The sequence below is a fragment of the Sander lucioperca genome, chromosome 18, assembly GCF_008315115.2.
Source record: "Sander lucioperca isolate FBNREF2018 chromosome 18, SLUC_FBN_1.2, whole genome shotgun sequence".
NCBI classification, from domain to species: domain Eukaryota; kingdom Metazoa; phylum Chordata; class Actinopteri; order Perciformes; family Percidae; genus Sander; species Sander lucioperca.
In genome coordinates, this window is record NC_050190.1 from 13,232,746 (window position 1) to 13,252,683 (window position 19,938).

General features: G+C 41.2%; 1 protein-coding gene across 1 annotated transcript; it reads right to left on the minus strand.

The window, feature by feature from the left end:
* Positions 1–7,656: 7,656 nt before the first annotated feature.
* On the minus strand, positions 7,657–19,931 carry exoc5 (exocyst complex component 5). Its single transcript, XM_031278710.2, has 18 exons — positions 19,729–19,931; positions 19,276–19,370; positions 17,270–17,417; positions 16,949–17,143; positions 15,467–15,531; positions 15,190–15,218; positions 14,969–15,078; positions 14,693–14,737; positions 14,461–14,601; positions 14,293–14,375; positions 13,987–14,196; positions 13,712–13,859; positions 13,486–13,594; positions 11,091–11,211; positions 10,870–10,956; positions 10,640–10,748; positions 10,223–10,438; positions 7,657–8,929 (listed from the first exon to the last, which is right to left on the minus strand). Exons 1-18 carry the CDS (start codon positions 19,753–19,755, stop codon positions 8,741–8,743), a joined length of 2,127 nt encoding a protein of 708 aa, XP_031134570.1. The 5' UTR covers positions 19,756–19,931; the 3' UTR covers positions 7,657–8,740.
* Positions 19,932–19,938: the final 7 nt, after the last annotated feature.

A 19,938-nucleotide genomic window follows, 5' to 3' on the forward strand; every position in this document is an offset into this window, starting at 1 on the left:
AGCAGGATGCCACTGGTGCTGCTGGGAACCTCTCCCCCTCCTGCTGTAAGATTACCGGCCTTGTTACTGACACCATGCCTTGCTGCCCCCCCCCCCCACCCGCTTACTCTTCCACCTCTTTGCCTCCCCTTTGGCCATCCTCCTCTTATCATTCAGAATGACCCTTTTTCTTTTATCTCCTCTATTATGCTTTAATTAACAGGACTTGGGCCTCATCAGCCTTCTTGAATAAACATCAATATTGACCCAAGTTTTGCATGTCAACCTAGGCTATCTGGATTAGTTATGGCTTGTCGATAATGAGTACATTTAACCTGCCTTTACTTGCCTTTCCTAAATAGGAAACTATTCAGTATCTTCTGGTATTTTATTGGCTTAACTATCTACATTGAGGACAAGCCTAAGTTTAGAGAGATGTGAAGATTTGATTAAATCTATAGGTTTTTGTCATTGTGAAAACAACTGCATTTAAAGGAGTACTATTCTAATCTTAATTTATTTTTCTTCTATGTTATTTCAGGTACATTGACTTTACAGATATTTATCTTATTTGTTATTATAATTAACAAGAACTGTTAAATAACTAGCGGACGCTAATTTGCAGTCCCACTTCCGGGATAGGCTTTTGAATTCAGGTTAAAGTATCCATTATAAAGCAGCTAAAAACACTAACTGCTACATCAGATTCAGAATATAAACAACAGAACAGATAAAAAGAGTCAGACATGATTGTGTATGCACTATGTGTACAAGAGTGTGTCGAAGAGTGTAGGTATATAGGCATACATCATGTGTGTGAAATGGATCAATTGTTCATTTGTTTAAGCCACTGTTTTACTTCTGTTGTGAATATTTTAAATGTTGAATTATTTAATTTATGATACAACAGACCATTGATACATAACAAGTATTAAGAATTCATGAATATTGACGTTTGTTCAGCTTCGTTCTCCATGCCACTCCTCAACCCGACCACCTCCCATCCCCACCCTTCCTTCACTATTAAAAGAGTGCTCTACCGATGACATTGTCGGACTCACAATGGACAGTTTAAAAGAAGATATCAAGATAATGATAAGATATATGATATAACATTTGAAGCTGCAAGGAAAATAAAGAACACCTCTTGATTGAGCCTATTGATCCTAACCACAGATAACTCTATCCATGCACTTCACCATCGATAAAGTTTCCAGCATCTTTAAAACCTTGATTTTTATTATTAACTGTCTTGGCTCCCTCTTCTTGAACATTTGATTTGCTTTTGGAGATTTTGGGAACCAACACTTCATGAATGAGATAGGAGAGAATAGCGAGCCAGAGAGGAGCTGCTTTGACAGGATACACTCTCTCTACACTGTATCTGTCTCTGCTGACTGATGAAGATTAAAGAGACAGAGACACAGAGAGAGGAATATTATAGGAGAGCAGAGATTGACTGCTAGAGAGAGAGAGAGAGAGAGAGAGAGAGAGAGAGAGAGAGAGAAAGAGGGTAAAAAGGTAGAGAATGGATGATAGCAGGCTGTGAGAGAGAGAGGAAGAGAGAGAGAGAGAGAGAGAGAGAGAGAGAGAGATAGAGAGAGAGAGAGAGAGAGAGAGAGAATTTGCATAATGTCCTCCACCACAGTAAGTCCCTGAGGCTAGCCATGCAGGATAACAAAGGACCAATACTCTTAATTCAATCTCTTTATTTTTCTAATACTTCAGAAATTAATAATTTGTCCCCATTCCACCCACAGCCACCCCCTCTCGTCCGCAAACCACCGTGAGCGTCGAGCTGAGCTGCCTAAGTTTGTAACTTTAACCCAAGAAATTGATGTGAGCAGGCCTTGAGGCAGACCTGCTAATGAATGGATAGAGAGAGAAAGACGAAAGTTAAAAGATGGTCTTTTATAAAGTAATTTAAGAAAATCCTGTTAGCTGGATCAAGTACAAGAGTATAATTTCTCAAAATGGGAAAAAGAGGAGCTTTCGCGCCTCTCCCGCACACTTAATAACAAAATTAAGGAGGTAAAAAGATAAAGAGAGGGAATCAATTAGGCCAGGCCTGGTAAACAGTGCTAAGAGGGTGGGATGGCCCATGGAGGTGGGATGATGGGTGCGATGCTGAAGTGCTCACACCCTCAGGCGGCCTAATTCCATGCCACCTCCCACACTGACACCCTGGATGAGAAGTGGGCTGGGTGAGGAAACTCAGGACAGGTAGAGACACACAACTCTGTCGCTAGATTTAGATTTTTTTAGAGAGGAAGTGCAACAACACACATTTAATTTGCCCATTTATTCCTAAATGAATCTTGTACATTATTTGTTTTTTACATGTAAAATTGTGTGACTCATACTCAAACATATATGATTACTTATTCCCTGCTGTAGCCTTCATTCACTAGAGTACTGCTCTTTTTTATTAGGTTCATGATGACACTATCATTCCCTATGGCGGAGGCGTGGAGAGACACCTATCAAGTAGACAGCCTGTTAACCAGGCACTAAACACACTGGAGATAAGGGGAGATTATCAGACTGTTATTGTTCCAAAGGGGAGTCCTCTGTCACACAGACCTGGCCAGGCTCAGTCAGTCAGAGAGGAAGGAAGGGATGTATGGATGGTACAGTACGTGGTGGTGGTGGTGATTATTTAGGGGGAAGAGGCTCCCTCACTATCTCTCCCTTCTGTTGTAAGCATAACCTTGGCAGCACTGGCTCGGGGGCTCAAAATCAGATAAATATAGATGAGGGATATTTGACATTTGTTTTGAAAATGACACCATTGTTCAAAATATTTTAAGTGTGGATTTGTGTGTGCATGTAAATAGCTACAAAGCAGGGGCTGTGCGTTTAATGCAATCTTTTGTTAAATCATAAGGTTTAAACCCCTTAACAGCTTTTGTTTCCCCTTAAGTAGTTTTGATAAAATCATCTTATTCCACACTGTGGGTTAGTTTCATACATATAAATCATCAGCTGTTTTTAACTCTTCATAAGACATATGTCACTATACAGCTACAGGTATGTATTGTATATATCATACACTGAATGACATTTTCAAACCCATGACTTCATGCTTTTATGGCTGCATAATTTCTTTAAATGGAAATATTGTAGATGTCTCATGCATCATTTATACACTTTTGAAGGTCCACTAAAATGTAAAGATTTTGGTTGCACAACATGAGTTCATAATATCTGACATTCTTGATCGGGAGTATCTCCTTTAAATATTACATTATCATTATATTGGTTTTTAGTAATTATTGGATTACCTCACACCTTGCATCAAGCAATATTCATACAGAGATACAATTCTTATTACATTATTTTTCCTTAAAATAATATATTATATTATATTTTTTTCTTCTTTGGGAATAACTGAAACAATATAAAATGAAATTACAAGTAATTCCAAATTCATTTGTCAGTATTGGATATACTGTAATTAAATTACAGATAGAAAGTGGTGTAATTTTGCATTTATAATACTCATTATTTAAAATTATTTTATGTACTACTATAAACATTCTATTAAATGTAAAAGACTAAATTAATAAAGTAAAGTAAATTAAAAGCAACATAAATTATTATGAAATCTTAAAAATCCAAATATATGTGCATATGCAGTATTAGATGATATCTAAGCATACAATTTATTTATCTTACATTATAAATCTCTAACTCTAATTTGCACCTTTACCTTACACTGAAATGTGACCCCTTTCACCTTATATCCTGTGTTTCACTTCTGTTTTACTTCCTCAGTAGATAAAAGCGAGGATGAATGGTCTCTGTGGGCATACCAAACACTGAGCATTATTTGATTCAGACTCCCCTGGGTGTTATGACTGAGAAATAATTGTACATATTTGTATTTGTTTCTTTTTCACTGTGGTGTGCTCTGGGTAATTCTTAATACCTTCCAGAGATTATACGGTAACTCCCAAACTCCCATCATTATAATTAAGCCTGACTTGGTTATAAAATGAGCAAATAGCAATTTAGTTTTGCATCGTGTGAGGGAGCATCTCTGTGTGTTCCTCCGTGTTCTTTAAATTTCTGAATATACTTGTGATTGTGCCTGTGAGTTTGAATATGCACAGGCATTGTGTGTGTGTGTGTGTGTGTGTGACTGTGTGACTGTGTGACTGTGTGACAGGGAAAGTGCTGCACAGGAAAGGCAAATATAGTACAGGGATGTTTGGTTAAGTATGGAGACTGCTATCATTTTCCTTCTGGCAAAAAAAGAAGAAGAAAACCCCCCACAAACATTCCCCCATCCATTCTCTTTCTCCTCCTTATTCTCTATCTTGCACTCACTCTGTTCAGCTTTTTCCCTCTCTCTTTCTGTATCACTTACAAAGGCAGCCGTTTCCTCCAAAATGAGGCCACGTACGGAAGGTATGCAAATGAAATCATTGCTCGTGGATTAGAATGGGACACCATATACCCTAAATCATGATTGTCAATCATGGCTGGGGATTAAGGGATATGGGCTCACAGACCTAAAAAAGCAACATTTCCCCCCTAAGGCAGATCCCTATTGTGAGGAGCTCTATGGAAGAGAGGGCTCCACAGGCAAGGAGAGCAACACTGGAGCACTAGTGCCCCCTTCTGTCTGATGTTCACCACACCATTTCATCATCAAACACCAGCCAGTCTGAACAGAAATAGAGGCTGGCACACACAAGCCTATTCATTTACATTCACTGTAGCCGCAGGCTAAAGCTTGATTAGACAAATGCACATGCTTTGGTGATGCAGTGTTTCATCTTCAGTGGAGGAGAGACAGACCTCATTTGTTTCTCTGGCATGTGTGCAGGCTTGGTTCAACATCAGTGGGTTAGGAGGGCCATAGGCCTTACAAACAAACAGATGTTTGTTTGCCCTGTGAGTGAATGTGTTTAACACTGAAGTCCCTTAACCATCAGAATCAATTTGTTCTTTATACTGTCACAGTGTGATTTTAATATGTTAAGGTAGAAAGTATGCATTTTTATGTGTATTTGTACTGTACATCTGCCAATTTAACAGCCAGTGAGAGTATGTTGTATGATTTTAAGCATGCATGCATGTATATTTTATCAAGATAACAATACAAATATGCATTTTTGCACTTTTAATTATAACGTATATTGTTGCTACTGCTACTACAAACACTACTAAAATCATACACTTTAATAATTATGAAGAATAGTACACATGAGTAATTTTACTTACAGCTTATTAAATAGGCTTAATTTGTGGTAAATCAGGGTTCCATATTTCGGAAATAGTGCAGCTCCTCACACAGAGACATGTTTAGTGGATTGTGTGTGCAGACCCTGGAGCCCTCAGCTAGAGTGCCAGTCTGTTCCTGTGGAGCAGTCAACCAGACAAACCCAGCCAAGAGAGAGCAAGGCACAGGCACCGAGCCAGGAAATAGCACTGGAAAACACTCCACTATGGCAGAGAATTATAGTAATAGTGTTCTTATAGAAGAGAGCGAGTGGGGGGAGGGTGTAAAAAAAGGACAAGCACAGCAGTTTAGCATCATTAAAAGGATGGTTGTGTATTATTGCAGGAATCAAGGGAGAGTTTCATTAAGCCCCATCATACTAGACCTTGATAATGAGAAAAGTGAGCAAAGGAGGAGAGTTGGCACTGTTCACATCCTGCACAGTGCAGCTCCCGGCTGCCCAAGACTGAAGGTGGCGCGGCACCTGTGCCATTTTGGCCCCGGCATCGTATGGGCAGGAGGTCAAGGCCAGGGCAACATCTGCATCACATCAGAGGGCCTGGCTGTGTGCCCACATAATAAAAGTCTCTCACAGAGCAATCCTTAAGAATAGATTTGAAAAGGACAAAGTGCTTTCTGTGGTTACTCAGTTTATTCTCAACTCAACAGCACAGTATTATTTTCATGATTTAATCAAGCGTTTCTTGCAGCTAAATAAAAAAACAGTTGACACTGATCTGTTTCATAATTTAGGTCAACACACTCTGCAGTGTCTAGTCACAATTACCTGACTAATTTTAACAGGAGGATCCTTAATACCATCCCTGTCTGTCTGCTACAGCTAGACCACCTGAGTCATCTTTCCGATAGCGTAAATAAACCACCGAAATTGATACGAGCAGCCAGCACACTAAAGAGCAAATCATTATGCATCATTAGGTGAAGATTTAGTTTAAACGTGTTTAGCTGGAATTAAGCAAAGCTGTTGTTGACATGGATTGACTGCTGTAATGCTTTATTGTCAGTGCTCCAGGAGGCAGAGGGAGGGCCGGCCTAGTTGGTGTAGCAGCAATGCGCCGAAAGCAAGGATTTATGGGATGTTGGAGGACTAGCCGGGTGTGCAGAAAGAGTGGAAAGACAGGAAAGTATGGTTGGTGATTTGGCAGAGGAGACAAAGGGAGGGAGATGTATGAAAAAGGGGAAACAAATGAGGGCATCTGTGGTCAGTGGAAAAGAGGATTGAGTTGCAGAATTTTGAATCTTAACGTGAATATGGATGTGTAAGTGTTTTTACAGACTCACATGAGAAGCTCCCATATAAATCTAAAGATCAGATGATTTGTGCGCCAAATGGCAAACATACTGTATCTTCAAAACATTTGGATTGGGGCCTCATTGTAGGTTTCATTTTTTCCTGTTTAAAAAACAGGTGGGTTATTGGATAGGAGTCACTGTACAGGTACAGGTACTAATTCAAGGCTAATCACTGTGATATTAGGAAGGTTTCCTATTATCTGAATGACTACAGGAAACATACTGACGGTGCTTATTGAGTGTTATTGGCTTTATGGAAGGATGTGGATGAGTAAAACTTCTGCAGGGGGAAAAAGCCTCAACAAGATATAGAATCAAAGGTGGAACATGAACAACTTGTCCACGGTCAGTTCAACCACAGATACGTATCCCTCTCCTGTCCCGACGCCCCTGTGTTTGTATGTGTTGGCTTCTTTATGTGTCTGAATGTGTATGCAAGAGCTGCTCAAACCAACGAGTAAGAGACAGTCTTATCCAGCTCTCCAGTGTTGACAGTATTACTAATCCCCTCCACCTGCTCAAACACCCACCCCAAAAAACACATCCCTCCCCCTCTTCCATGTGCCTGTGCTGGGAGTCCCTGGGGCCAGGCTGCGCCTCTGCCTTCGTCTCCACACCAGTTATCATCGCTGGCCTGGCTCCTCTCCCCCAACCCCTTCCTGCAGCACGCACATTAATCGCCGCAAAAACAAATAGTTTTTAAATGTTTGGAATAGACCCACTGTTTGCATCAGGGCCTAACAAAATAATTTTTACAAGCTATCCAGTTGTGATTAGGACTGAGAGAATTGAATTTATGTGGCATTGATAATATTAATATTAGCCTAATTAATTATGTTGTTTGAACTTGCACAGCATCGTGTGTACCTTCTACACAACACTAACCAGCCGGAGCTGGAACTGAGCTCTCAGGCGTCTCTATCTCCCCGGCTCTCCTCCAGTCCATGACTACTGCACACAATTCATCAACTCGTAGATATCTAATCCCCTCTGGCTCTGCTCACTTCCTGAAGTCTAAGAAAGAACTTTACTCTGGTGGCAAGAATTCCCATGAATACATGATGACTTCCTCAGAAAGGCAGACTGTTTCTTCTCACTTTGAAAGTGACATTTGCTTAGAGAACTGGCCAAACTTTCTATTCACAGCTCCCCATTTATTAAGGATGACAATTATAAAATGCAACATATTTTTAATGAGTCACTAATTAAGGTAATCAGCAGTACAGTGGGAGCAGCAGCTTTGCGTAGGAGACATTTTCAGGCATCAGGGACAGGATCTGCCTTCTTGTTTTAGTGCAGAAGACAGTGACTGAGACCAAATAAGCCCTGTGTGAAGAAGTCCACTCTAGTTTGTTTCCTTAATCAGCAGAGGTGAACATGTCAATGTCCCCTGACCCAGAAACACTGCAGATCCAGCCAACAATGTCTTTGGACTGTGTGCACCACTGGATGAGCAAGTGTTGATCTGTACAATTACAGAGACACATATTCACTGACCCATCACACCAGTCATCTTAGCCTAAGAAGGGACCACCCAAACATCCAGAGAGGTTCTCAGACCTGTTAGTAGTTCAGATCACACTTCTCTGTGATGGCCTCTTGACCTGTACTTTGTGGTCAGAGGTCAAAGGTTAGAGAGGTGGTCATGGGTCCCTTTTAGCCAGACAGAGCTCTATATCTCATGCTTGGTTGGGGCCGTTTCTGTCAGGTCCCCTGAACTTCATTACAAAGGGTAGCTGTTCCCAACACACAGTGCTACTGCACGCCTGATATCTGACGTTACAGCATGATTGTTGACAGTTTCTCTTTACAACAGCTTTAGGGACTATACCTGTGCACAATTGCAGCCACATAATTTTTTATATTTGGCACAATCAAGAAAAGTTTCTTTTTGCATAAGTACAGAAATCAATGCTGTCATTTTACTTATGTCAGAAAATCTTAGCCATGGTGGTGGATTAGTATTTAAAAACAAGTGAAAATCTTAATTCAATGGACATTTAAATTTCCTTAGTTTGGAGAAATAAACAATGAACAAAGGTAAAATGCACATTTCCCACATTTAAGGAGCAGTCTCCATGATGTACAAAGCAACCCCAGTAAAGTCTGTATGCTGGGGCCAGGCTGATGCATTCTCTGAAGCAGGGATGGGTATCTCCAAGGTGCATCGTCTCATCAAAGCATGGGTTACTGGACGGAGGGCAGCGAGGTGAGTCATTAACTGAAGTGTCGGCCCAGTCTGGCTGAACGGTAGTCCACTCTGAGCTGGACGAAGGCATGCAGGAGATTTCGGTCCAGATTGGTGAGTTGCTCACCTGAACACACCTGCTTCAGGTTGTCAGGGGCAACGACCAGGAGGTTACAGAGGGCGTGGAGTGTGTCAAAGAGCTGCAGCACCAGAGGGACCTGGAGAACAGACAAGCACAAACACTATTATACTTTGTAAACTATAAACACCAAGGTATTCCCTGCATACACACAAGGCTGTCTCTGTCTCAATGCTCTGGTCTAAATTATAAATCACAGGTTTCATTGTATTGTGACTTAGTGAGCAAAACATGATGTAAACCCTGTATCTAATGCCCATATCTCTATGGCCACAATCAGGGCTGTAGTCAAGTCCACCTATGTCGCGTCCAAGACAAGTCCAAGAACAGGACTAGTCGAGACCGAGCCCAAAGAGGTTTGAATCCAAGTAAAGACCGAGTCTAAATGAGAGACAGTCAAGAGAGAGACAGAAAAAAAAGAATCCTCTTCAAGACCACTTATGTACCTCTTTATAATTTTATTTATGTGATGTGAGAAACAGTATATCTCCTATTTTAAGATGATAATTTTGCTTTATTTGTAATAATCAAAAGTGCAGGGTGACACACTATAGGATCAAATTAGGCCATATTATTTACTTTAATATGTTCCTTATTACTTGTCCTGAAGAATCCATAGTACAAAGTGCATGCTGACATTGTGTCTGTGGCCAAAATGAAAATGATTGGAGCCTGATGATTGAGGTATATGATGCTTATACCAGGCGACCAATGTCAATGCCCATTCTAGATGGATTTTGAATTAAACTAATACCTGTTTACTGAACGAGCGTGCTTCATCAATGGTTTTGTTTTGAAGGAGGAAGTTACTTTAGAAAAACAGCATATAGTGCTGGACTCGGTTGAGACCAACTAGAATATTTGGCGAGTCCAATAGCCGAGTCCGAGACAAGTCCGAGTCTAAATACCAACGAGTCCAAGACAAATCCGAGACAACAGACTCCGGACAAGTACTACAGCCCTGGCCACAATGCTTGAATAACATGCCCCATCTCCTCCATTCCAGCATCTACTTGTGTGTAGTGCCGATATGATTGGACAATTAATCGTTTGGTCAATCGACAGAAAATTTCTCAACAAGAATGTTTTATAACTTAATCATTTTAAGTTTATCAAATTAAAATGTCAAACATTTGAAGGTTCCAGGGTCTCCTACGTGAGAATTTGAAGTTTTTTTATAATATTATAATATTTGTTCCATTTTAAGTTGCAACCCTTTTTGTACGTATTTGTAAAATTAACAATTAGAGCATTCACCTAAATTGACCTAACCTAATAACAAACACAACAAGGTTCTTTGTTGGAGGAGCCATGTTTTGCCCTGTGACCAGTGTATCCTGGACCTATGCCCCCCCCCCCCCCCCACACTCACCCTGAAATCCTTGGCGCATCGTCGGTATTCAGCCACATCGCAGATGGCCAGCATGCCTCCCATTGAGCTGTAGCTGTACTGCTGTAGGTGCTCGTGGATGAGCCGGTGGAAACGAACGCCCAACTCCGTCAGCACTGTGTCCACATTTTTCCCATCCATGGACTTCCGCACATGCTCCACCTGCCGACTGACGTAGACGCATACCTTGGAGCAGGCCTGCCAGGCGGGAAGAAACACAGGGACACATGGACAACATGCTGGTAAAACAACTGACAAAAACCGAAGGCATTTCAAAAACTATCAATGTTTATTCTAAGAACAACAAGATAGTCGGATATAAGTGATTTCAAAGTTGCATATGCTGATTTGCTTTGCATGTGAGCTCAGTGGTGGAAGCTGAGGCCTTGTATCTCTTACTGTAGTGTACTGGATCATGACGTTGTTCTCGTCCTCAGGCCTGAAATCAGTCTTCTTCTGCTCTGTTGCCAAGATGTGCTTCATTTGTCCCACCATGCAGTTTATTGTTCTATGTGTAGCAAAAAATACATTGGAAAATGTTTTAAAGACCACTGATTGTTCTATTATTGGTTTTTGTTTGCAAGTTATGAAACACATTACACATAAGAGCAATTTGTAAACATACTGACCTGTCGATTCCTGTGTCCAGTTTTACTTCCATCTGTTCAATCACCTCTTTCTTCTTGTGCAGGCACTCTGCCAACTTTGGAGATGAGCTGGAGACATTTTAAAAAGGTAAAATCAAATAAGTATATAAATCTAAAAAGCATGTGATGATGAGAGGCAGTGGCAATAGAATAACCAAAAACTATGGAATTTATATGATTTTAAACTTTGACCTAGAACTGACCTTATTAGAGGCATGAGCTGGTCATTAAACTGCTTGTCAAACAAGTGGAAGATAGAGTTCGCCTGTTGAACGACATCCAGGAAGTACAGGTTGGCATTCTTGGCATCTGATGAGGGAATTGCTGTAGATCAAAGAGAAAAGGGAGAGAGAAAAGGCCAGAAAAAAACCCAAAAGGGAAAGGATAAATCAATATGATTCACACAGGGCAGAAAACCACTGTTGCCTGCTCTCTATGGGTTGATACCACAGAAATATGATGTAAAAACATTTACAGCAATGTTCTGCTTCTGTATCAGACAGTGAAGAGAAAGCAATCAAACTACAGGGACATCAGTGTTGAATTTCTTTGATGAAGAATATACCTTATGAACTGAGCACTGGGAGATGAATAAACATATTTAGTTCCACTGTAGCTGCCTGAAACCGATAAGCTAGCTCCTGTATTCAGCCACATATAGAATGAAAGAAATGCCACAGAGGCACCACCTGCAGTGCATCAAGGTAACTCGGATCATTTCTCATTTTTTGTTAACTGCGATACAATTTGTTGGTTGTATCATTTAATGGTATCCATAGCAACAAGCATCATCTGGTTCATGACAAAGGGTATAAACAGTAGTAGGCACATGTAACGTCCCTGATAGTGTATTATTTTATGTAGTATCTATGGATGAATGGCAGTACCCAGATGTGAATTTTACAGCATGTGTTTCCCTTCAGGTGACTAAGGCAAAACAACTGTGGTGACATCGCATGACGCCTCTTCATCAGAGCAAGACCGATTAGGTTCCTCCACATGCAGGTAAGAAATGCAGCTATATTATAAATAGATATATTTGCCAGATATTTGCCTTCAGGTAGTCATGAGTAACTGGTAAGTACACAAATGAAAAAGCCACTTTAGAATCTACACAGTGAACCATCTGTTCCAAACTCTACTGTTTCTCCTTGTTAGCAGTCTGGATAGAATAATCACTGGATTTTAGGGCTGAAACAACGAATCGATAAAATCGATAAAATTCGATTATTAAAAAAGTTGGCAACGAATTTCATTATCGATTCGTTGTGTCGCGCGACACGCCACTCAGTCGCGGAGATAAAAGCAATTGAGTTGAGTGCGGCGCGGAGCGAAAGAAAAGAAAAAAGAGCAGAGCGGAGTAGAGGAAATACGGAGAGAGACCGGAGAGACCCTTAACGTCGTTCTGAAACACATGGCGGAGGCAGAGAAATCAGTACGACCTAAGTCACCCAACGTGTGGGAGCATTTCACACTAAATAAATCGAAAACATGTTAATTGCAAGATAAGCAAAAGCGACACGGCATGGCACGGGCGTGACGATTCAGCACCTAAAACGTGAACATGTTGGAGTCCTTGATGAGGAGGAAGGGAGTTCAACAGCAGGGTAAAGTCACTACACAATCCTACTTTTGTTCCGTTTTGAAGTGAGGAACGTAACGTCCCTCTTCTGGTGCTGGTGTGGTGTTTACTCGTTATCCAGCTTGACAAGCATGACAAGCTAGCGTTAGCTCGTTAAAGCAGGCAGGACTAAAGACACGTTTTTATTCACTCGCCTTTTTTGGCCCATTCATTTTCATCATGTATATATTCTGTGCTTTGTCCCATATCAGTTATTGTTGACAAATATATTTGTGTGTGTTGTACTTTTTAATTTCATTTTAAAGTTCTTTTATAGCACTTGGTCATCTTAAGCTGTGTTTAAATGTGGTGTACAAATGAACTTAACTCGCACTTACTACAATGATGGTAATAATTTAATGAATAAGCTTCAAGTGAACGTGTGTGTGTGTGTGTGTGTGTGTGTGTGTGTGTGTGTGTTGTCTGTATCTGCTCTTTGGGTTACTTACCTTTACACAACTATTAACTAAAACAACAAGTATGTATGTAAGTATGTATTGAGTTGATGTAAATTAATGCTTTTTTGTTTTTTTTATCCGACTAATCGAAAAAATAATCGACAGATTAATCGATTATTAAAATAATCGTTAGTTGCAGCCCTACTGGATTTACAGACAAATAGAACCACTTACTTCCCAGTTGTCCATCTTGTGTTTATGTAATACATGATAACTTGTATTGTGATTAGAGTATCATCCAACTTGCATGGAGTTGACTGCTGTTATCTACTGGAAATGTTACTTTAGGAGTTGACAAGGACTACCTGAATGCACAGTTAGTTTTAGTCTCTACGACACTGGACTGTCTCATCTAGAAAGGAGACAGGCTGAGTCTGGCCTTTGGGCCCTGTGAAGGACACACATTTGTGGCCTGCATCCCTCAAAGAATCCATTCCCCGATTTGGGACATAGCTAAAGTGAGCATCCAAACATTCAGCAAGTACAGGTTACGGTTATAATGAGCTGAATTGGATGTACCTGAGAGGCCAATCTCTAGGGCGTAGTCGATGTGTTCCACACACAGATGGTCAACCAGCAGCAGGAAGATTGAGAAGGCGTTCTTGGGCAGGTCTGAAGGATCTGAAAGCTGTGTCACCCCAAACAGAAAGAAAGGGAACACATTTAACTATTTTAGCCCAGCAGGATTTTCTCTCTAAAACTGCTTTTCTCAGCAGAAAAAAAAACTTATTTTTAGTAGCCTCACCTTGTGGCATCTCTCAAAGGCATGACGCGTCTCCTGCAGCAAGTTGACAACGAGCTCTGGGGACAGAAAGGTCTCCCCATGGGTGTCTATGACAGGGCCGAGGGAGAGGTTTGTGCGCTGTCTGATCCGCTCCTTCAGTTCTTGGATACTGCAGAAAGACACAGATGGTGATTATTTTGTTACACCATTATTATTTTTATTCTTCTGTAAAACATATTCAAATAATTAATCCTAACGGGTCCTGATGTGGGAAAAAGTGAGATCCAAAATCTGACCTGCCGGTGCCAATTAGGCGTTTCTGGTGATTCTTGGAGTCGTAGTAGCGCTGCAGAATCATGGCACCTCGAGAGCGAAGGTAATCCCTCTCCATATCAATGTAGCTTTCCAGGTATGAGGAGAAGATGTTCTTTATCAGCTTGGACAGGAAAGTGTGCTTGTCTGAGCCCAGGTTGAACTCTGTCAGTTTGGTGGCCAATGCTGTGGTCCTGAAAAATGTGTAAAAGAAGTGTGTAAAAGTGTAAGCATTAAGGTTACTGTGTAGACAGGAAGTGAATCAAAAAATATGTGAACAAGTTAAATACCTGGTGTAAAGGTCATAGAGGTTCTTGAGGTACTGTTCTACATCAGAGTGTCGAGTCTCATCCAGTTTTTCCTTAACGTGGGCCTGCAGACACAAAAGGTGTCAAATGTAACATGACAAATAAGGCATGTCTAAATAAAACTAACCAACTGAGAATTAATAGAAATACCTGTAATTTGTTTTCAAAGATGTTCTGGATGAGTTTGGCCATAACAGTCTCTGGGCTGCTGAAGACCTCGCCCACCTGCTTGTTGACCCTCTGGCAGAGGACCGCAGTGTCCTCAAACACATCATTCCTCAGGTAGGCCCCCTATGGAGACAAACAAAGGGTTAACAAGGAGTCTGTGGATAATACTGGCCAACAAACAAGTGGAATATTATGTATAACTTTTTACACTCACTTCCTGACACTGCTTGATATAAACATCCACACAGTGTGCATAGCCCTTGAACCAAAAGATACAGAAGTTACTTTTCTGCAAGATTACATCACTCAAGGGCAGATCCAATGCAACATTTAGAGATGAAAAAGAAGAAAACTTGCATGTTGGTATAATTAGTATATCATGTATGAAGCGAGTGACTATCCCAATTATCAAAGACTGATGGTTAAATGTGGACTAAAAATCAAATGTAGACATCAAATTGATTTATCAAATATGATTCTTCCAGGTCACCTTGAAATGCAATAGAACCGCTGCCACCTCCCGCATACGTCCAATCTCACCCCTGCGCTGGGCAGCTGTGAACTCCTGGATTAACTGCCGCTCCAGGTCATGGTACTTACCTGGTTAGTAACACAAACAAACACAAACAAAGACATAAAATAATATTATCATTTGTAGCTAACTTCTAGTGTATTTATAATAGGGACATGATTAGTTTTTAATAAACTTACTTGCAATTTTTGCCTTGACATCTGCAAATCTGTCAGAGGAAAAGATCATTAATCTTCAAAGAGATAATTACACATTATATCCCAATATACATTTTAAGAAGTAAATGTGCGTTTAATTTCTAGAAACATATTATGATACTGAATTAAAATACTATAATACTCGATATATCCTGCAGTGGGATTACACTGTGAGGAGTAGTCTACATCACTAATACACCACCTTTCCCTTGTTTGACAGTGCTCCTGTCTAAAGCTGCCTCCAGGATGCCTGACTCACCTGTCGAATGGCAGCTCTTGGGCAATGAGATGCAGCTTCTGAATTATATCAGCAGCCTCCTTAATCTGAAGGAGAGACAGAGAGTGAGTGTAAGAGAGAGAGAGCGAGAGTCAGGTGAGTGAGGCAAAAAGAGCACGACAGGACCATGAGAGGGGACATCTAGACAGAAAGCTGGCAGGCCGCCGGCGGTGTCTCCACTTGGGGGATCATCATTTTAGAGCTGCCCTCCTCCACCTCCTCATGTTGAACAGGGAGCTGATAACAGACAGGCTGCGCTCACCTGGGCATTGGCAGCAGCAACAGCAGCAGTCCTGATTTAGCAGCACATCCAACTCTATACTGGCATGCCTTTTATGAATGGGCTGTAATCCCACAGGAGTCTAAATCGCCTTCAATAATCTGTCCGGCCAGGGATATCTGTCTTAAAAAAAGGGGCCCTGTCGACAACCCCCTCCCCCCTGACATACACACTGGCTGAAAAAGCCCCAGACCTACGAAAGGCCCGCCGTCCGCAACTCCTCTGTTCCCGCAGATGCCTGCCTCAGCTAACATCATTACTCTGCTCCCGTGAGGAGGATCCAGCCTTTCTGCTCGGCGAAGGTTTTCTAAGTATCTGTCCCCCAGCTAAGATTAGCTAAATCCCATGTAAGTAATGTAGCCGTCTCCCTGCAGTCAGGGTTTAGCAGCACTTGTCTCCACGCTGGCGGCCCAGCCCTCCCTTTCAGAAGGATTAGCAAAGCCATCCCCCTTCAGCTATTCACTTGCAGCTTTCCTCTTTCCCCCTTGTCTGGAGGTATGCTCAGGAAAAGGAATCTGGCCAGATATTTCTGCATGCCTTTCCTGAAAACTAGCTCCATCTCCAGCTCTCGTCTCTGGGATTGACCCCCAGACACGCTGCTCTGCATCCACTAATGATGTTGCTACTAACAGGAATTAATCTAAAGCATCCCAATTTCACTACTGTCACTAAGAAAACGGCAAAATCTAACTTTCAGGGGTCACTTGTCTAACATCAACATGGTCCCTGTGTCAGCAGGAACTAAGTAAAAGTGTGCATCTCATCTTCCTGCATGCATGTTATTACCACCCTTACATGTACCATAATGCCACAAGCTCTATGCTGCTGTAATGCGACACAAAGCTGAGGACCAACCAAATTCTCACTCCCAGACAACTTTCTGTAAATGCAATTAGGGTTGACATGAGCATGTTGACATCCATGCTAGTCAATCAGCCAGCTATTGTCAGACAGCAAATGACAGTTTATTAATCCAAATTAGCCGAGGGATCCAACTAAAGGGATAAATTTGACAAATTAATATGGATGGTTTACCTCATAATCCTGTTCATTCTCACCTCCAGCAGTGCCACAGCGGGGGTCCCCGTCAATGGTCACACACACACACACACACACACACACACACACACACACACACACACACACACAGGAGTGAATGGAAGGAACGTATGCAGAATACGCACCTTGTCTGGGTTATTGAAGACGTCACTGCGTAGGTCTCCATCCAAGAACTCGTTGAAGTAGGTCATCAGACGCTGAGCTTCCACAGCCCTCTGCCGAGGCGTGTTCACCCCCTCCAGCTGGTCGCCAAGGTGACAAACCTTGGTTGCCACATAGCTGATATGCTCATCGAGCTCCTGGAAATGCTGAAAGGCCACCTGAATTGACAAATGGCAGAGGAAATGTAATGAAAAGAGTCATTCTGTAAAGTAATGAATGAAAAAGAACTTAAAGGTTAAAGACATTCAGGTGGGTGTGAATGGCTGCTTGACCATACAACACACCTGGTTGCTTCTCTGCAAGTCTTGAACTTTGTGGGCAAATTCCTTGGCCTCGCGGTGACACTGATGCTCAAGCTTCTCCACCCGCCGCTGGATCTTCTCATCCAACTGCTTCAGCTCTTCTATGTGGTTCTCAAATTCTTCCAACAGCCTATCACAGAGAAAAGAAAGACTGTAGATCTTCACAGTGGTTTAATCAACATACACTACAAGTAAAACGTAAACAAAATGCTCTTACTCTAGAGGACTAATTGGGTACCACAAGGTTAACTCTGTCCCACTGACCTCGCTGTTATAGTTACAGAATAGTGCCGGAGGCTTAATTCCTGGGTCCCCAGACTTAAGAAGCTCTGAAAACTAGCAACTTCGTCAGCTGCATTTTAAGTGCCATCAGGACTGCAGAGCAAATGTTCTAAGTCAGCACCACATTTCACAGAGTAGGAAACATCCCAAAATGATGAGTGTATAATCTCTTGACTAATTCCCTCAGCACTGGCTACAGCTTAAAGACATCTCCCATCCCTTCCCAATAGACACTCATTCCCTGGCTGGTGACTCACAGTATGGTGGCCTCCACAGATATGTTGTCTCTGACTCTTCGCTAAGAGCTTCCGAGGAGGTGGTGGCAACGGTTTTGTGGAGGAAGTAGATAAGGCAGGATGGATCCACAGTATAGTTAAACTGTTATGGCGTTTTTGCTTACAAGAAATAACTCGGACCCCAAGTGTAAACATAACAACAAGCTGTGAAAATACCATGAAACAAAATCTTAACATAGATATTTGCTTTTTTTCCCCAACCCAACCATCAAAAACACTAACTTAGCATAGAAGAGACTAATATGAGCTTTAGTAAGTGCAGGAGGACTAACTCAGTTTTACTCCGAGTATTTAGCAAGTTGATACGGACAGCTGCAAATAAATAAATCTTAAATTTATTTTAAAAGACTTTCAACTTCAAAAAAAACATCTAATTACACATCTTATTATGTTTGGAAAGCTGAAACCAAATGTGTACTCTTAACCCCTTTAAAAGTTGCCTAGAAGTGCAGACAAGACTGTAGTTGGAGCAAAAAAAGCTTTGGCAGGCTGTGGTAAAGACCATAATATAATGTAAATAGAGATGGGTATTTTCTGGTTTATTAGCATGACTTGACTTGATAGAGGAAGAATATCTTATTGTCAATATCTATTCAACTTAAATGATAATTTGAAAGGATGAGGTGTAAATCACATTATGGAATAGGGCAGGAAGACAGTAATAAATCATACCAATTATCTCTCTGTTGTACATTGGGATTGTGTAAAAATACTCTTGATAGGGCAACATTGGTGCGTTGTTTTTAAATTAATATGAGACAGCAAAAATGTATTTAGTAACCAGGTGACACATTGGCAATGATTTTTATCAAATTGTCACCAAAGTTGAGGTTAAAACCTAGGACGCTGAATTTAGCTTCCGATTCGCAGCGTTCGATTCGGCAGTTAAGGTTAAGGGAAACAACTTACATTGCTGAGCGACTGATCCTTCTTTTTTGCACCTCTTACTGTTGTGAAAGCCTGTTAGATATTTTAGGTAAAGCATTAAAGCTGTCTGAAACCCACTTTAAAGATTTGTAAAAGGTTTATTCTATTTGTGAAAATGCAATAAAAAAGGGAGATTTCACTGTTTTTTTTCACATGAGGCCCAGTTTGAAAACCACTATACCTAGACTTGTCCAATCAGGACTACATTGTCACAGAGAGGCTAACGATTATTTAAAACACAGTTTCAGATTTGTAAAAGCTGTATTCTATTTGTGAAAATGCAATAAAGGGAGATTTCACATCAAGCCCACACTGGACCAGGTTAAAGTAAAAAAACACTCCACCTAGACTTGTCAAATCAGGACTACATTATCCCAGAGAGGCTAAAGATTCTTTAAAACATATATTCTACAGAGTTACTGACTCATGTTCAGGGAAAGGAAGATGTGTACAATAAATGTGAATGACAAACGCCAGCAGTACCTTTTAGGGTCAAATGCCTCAGCTCCTCCTTTGGAGCCTCCTCCAGGTGTCCTCCATGCCAACCTTTCGATGTACTCATCTGCATCAAAGGGCTCCTGAGGGGGAGAGGAAGTGATGAGTGTACTGGTCATTACCTCACACACAAAAAAATAAAAAATCAGCAAAACACCAGCTATCATACAGAAGAGACTTAACCTAACGTTACTACACACTGCACGTTTTTTTATGTACGGCACACTAACGTTAACAATCAATAACATTAACCAGAATAACTCCAATAAACTATATGTGTCCCTATTCTTTCTATCTTACGACAGCTGTGTGGGTAATTGTTAATCCTCTATAACGTTACACACTCAGGAGAAATGACTCAAGCTAAAGCTTAAGCTACCGTTAATGATAGTTAGCTAGCCTGACAGCTAACACAGCTCTCCGGTGCAGCAATCATTTTACCTCGAACAGCTGAGCAGTTGTCGCCATGTTCAAGATTCAGCTGGCGGCGTAGTGAAATGCAATTTAGAGGAAGGAGCTCAGAGTCGGCAATTCTGCCGACTTCCACATGGATTTGCTGTTTTCGTACAGTTTTGCCCTTTGTTGACAGCTAGCTGGTTAGCAGTCCAGCTTCCTGTATGGGTGGAGAAGGGTGGGAATAACTGCTTGCAA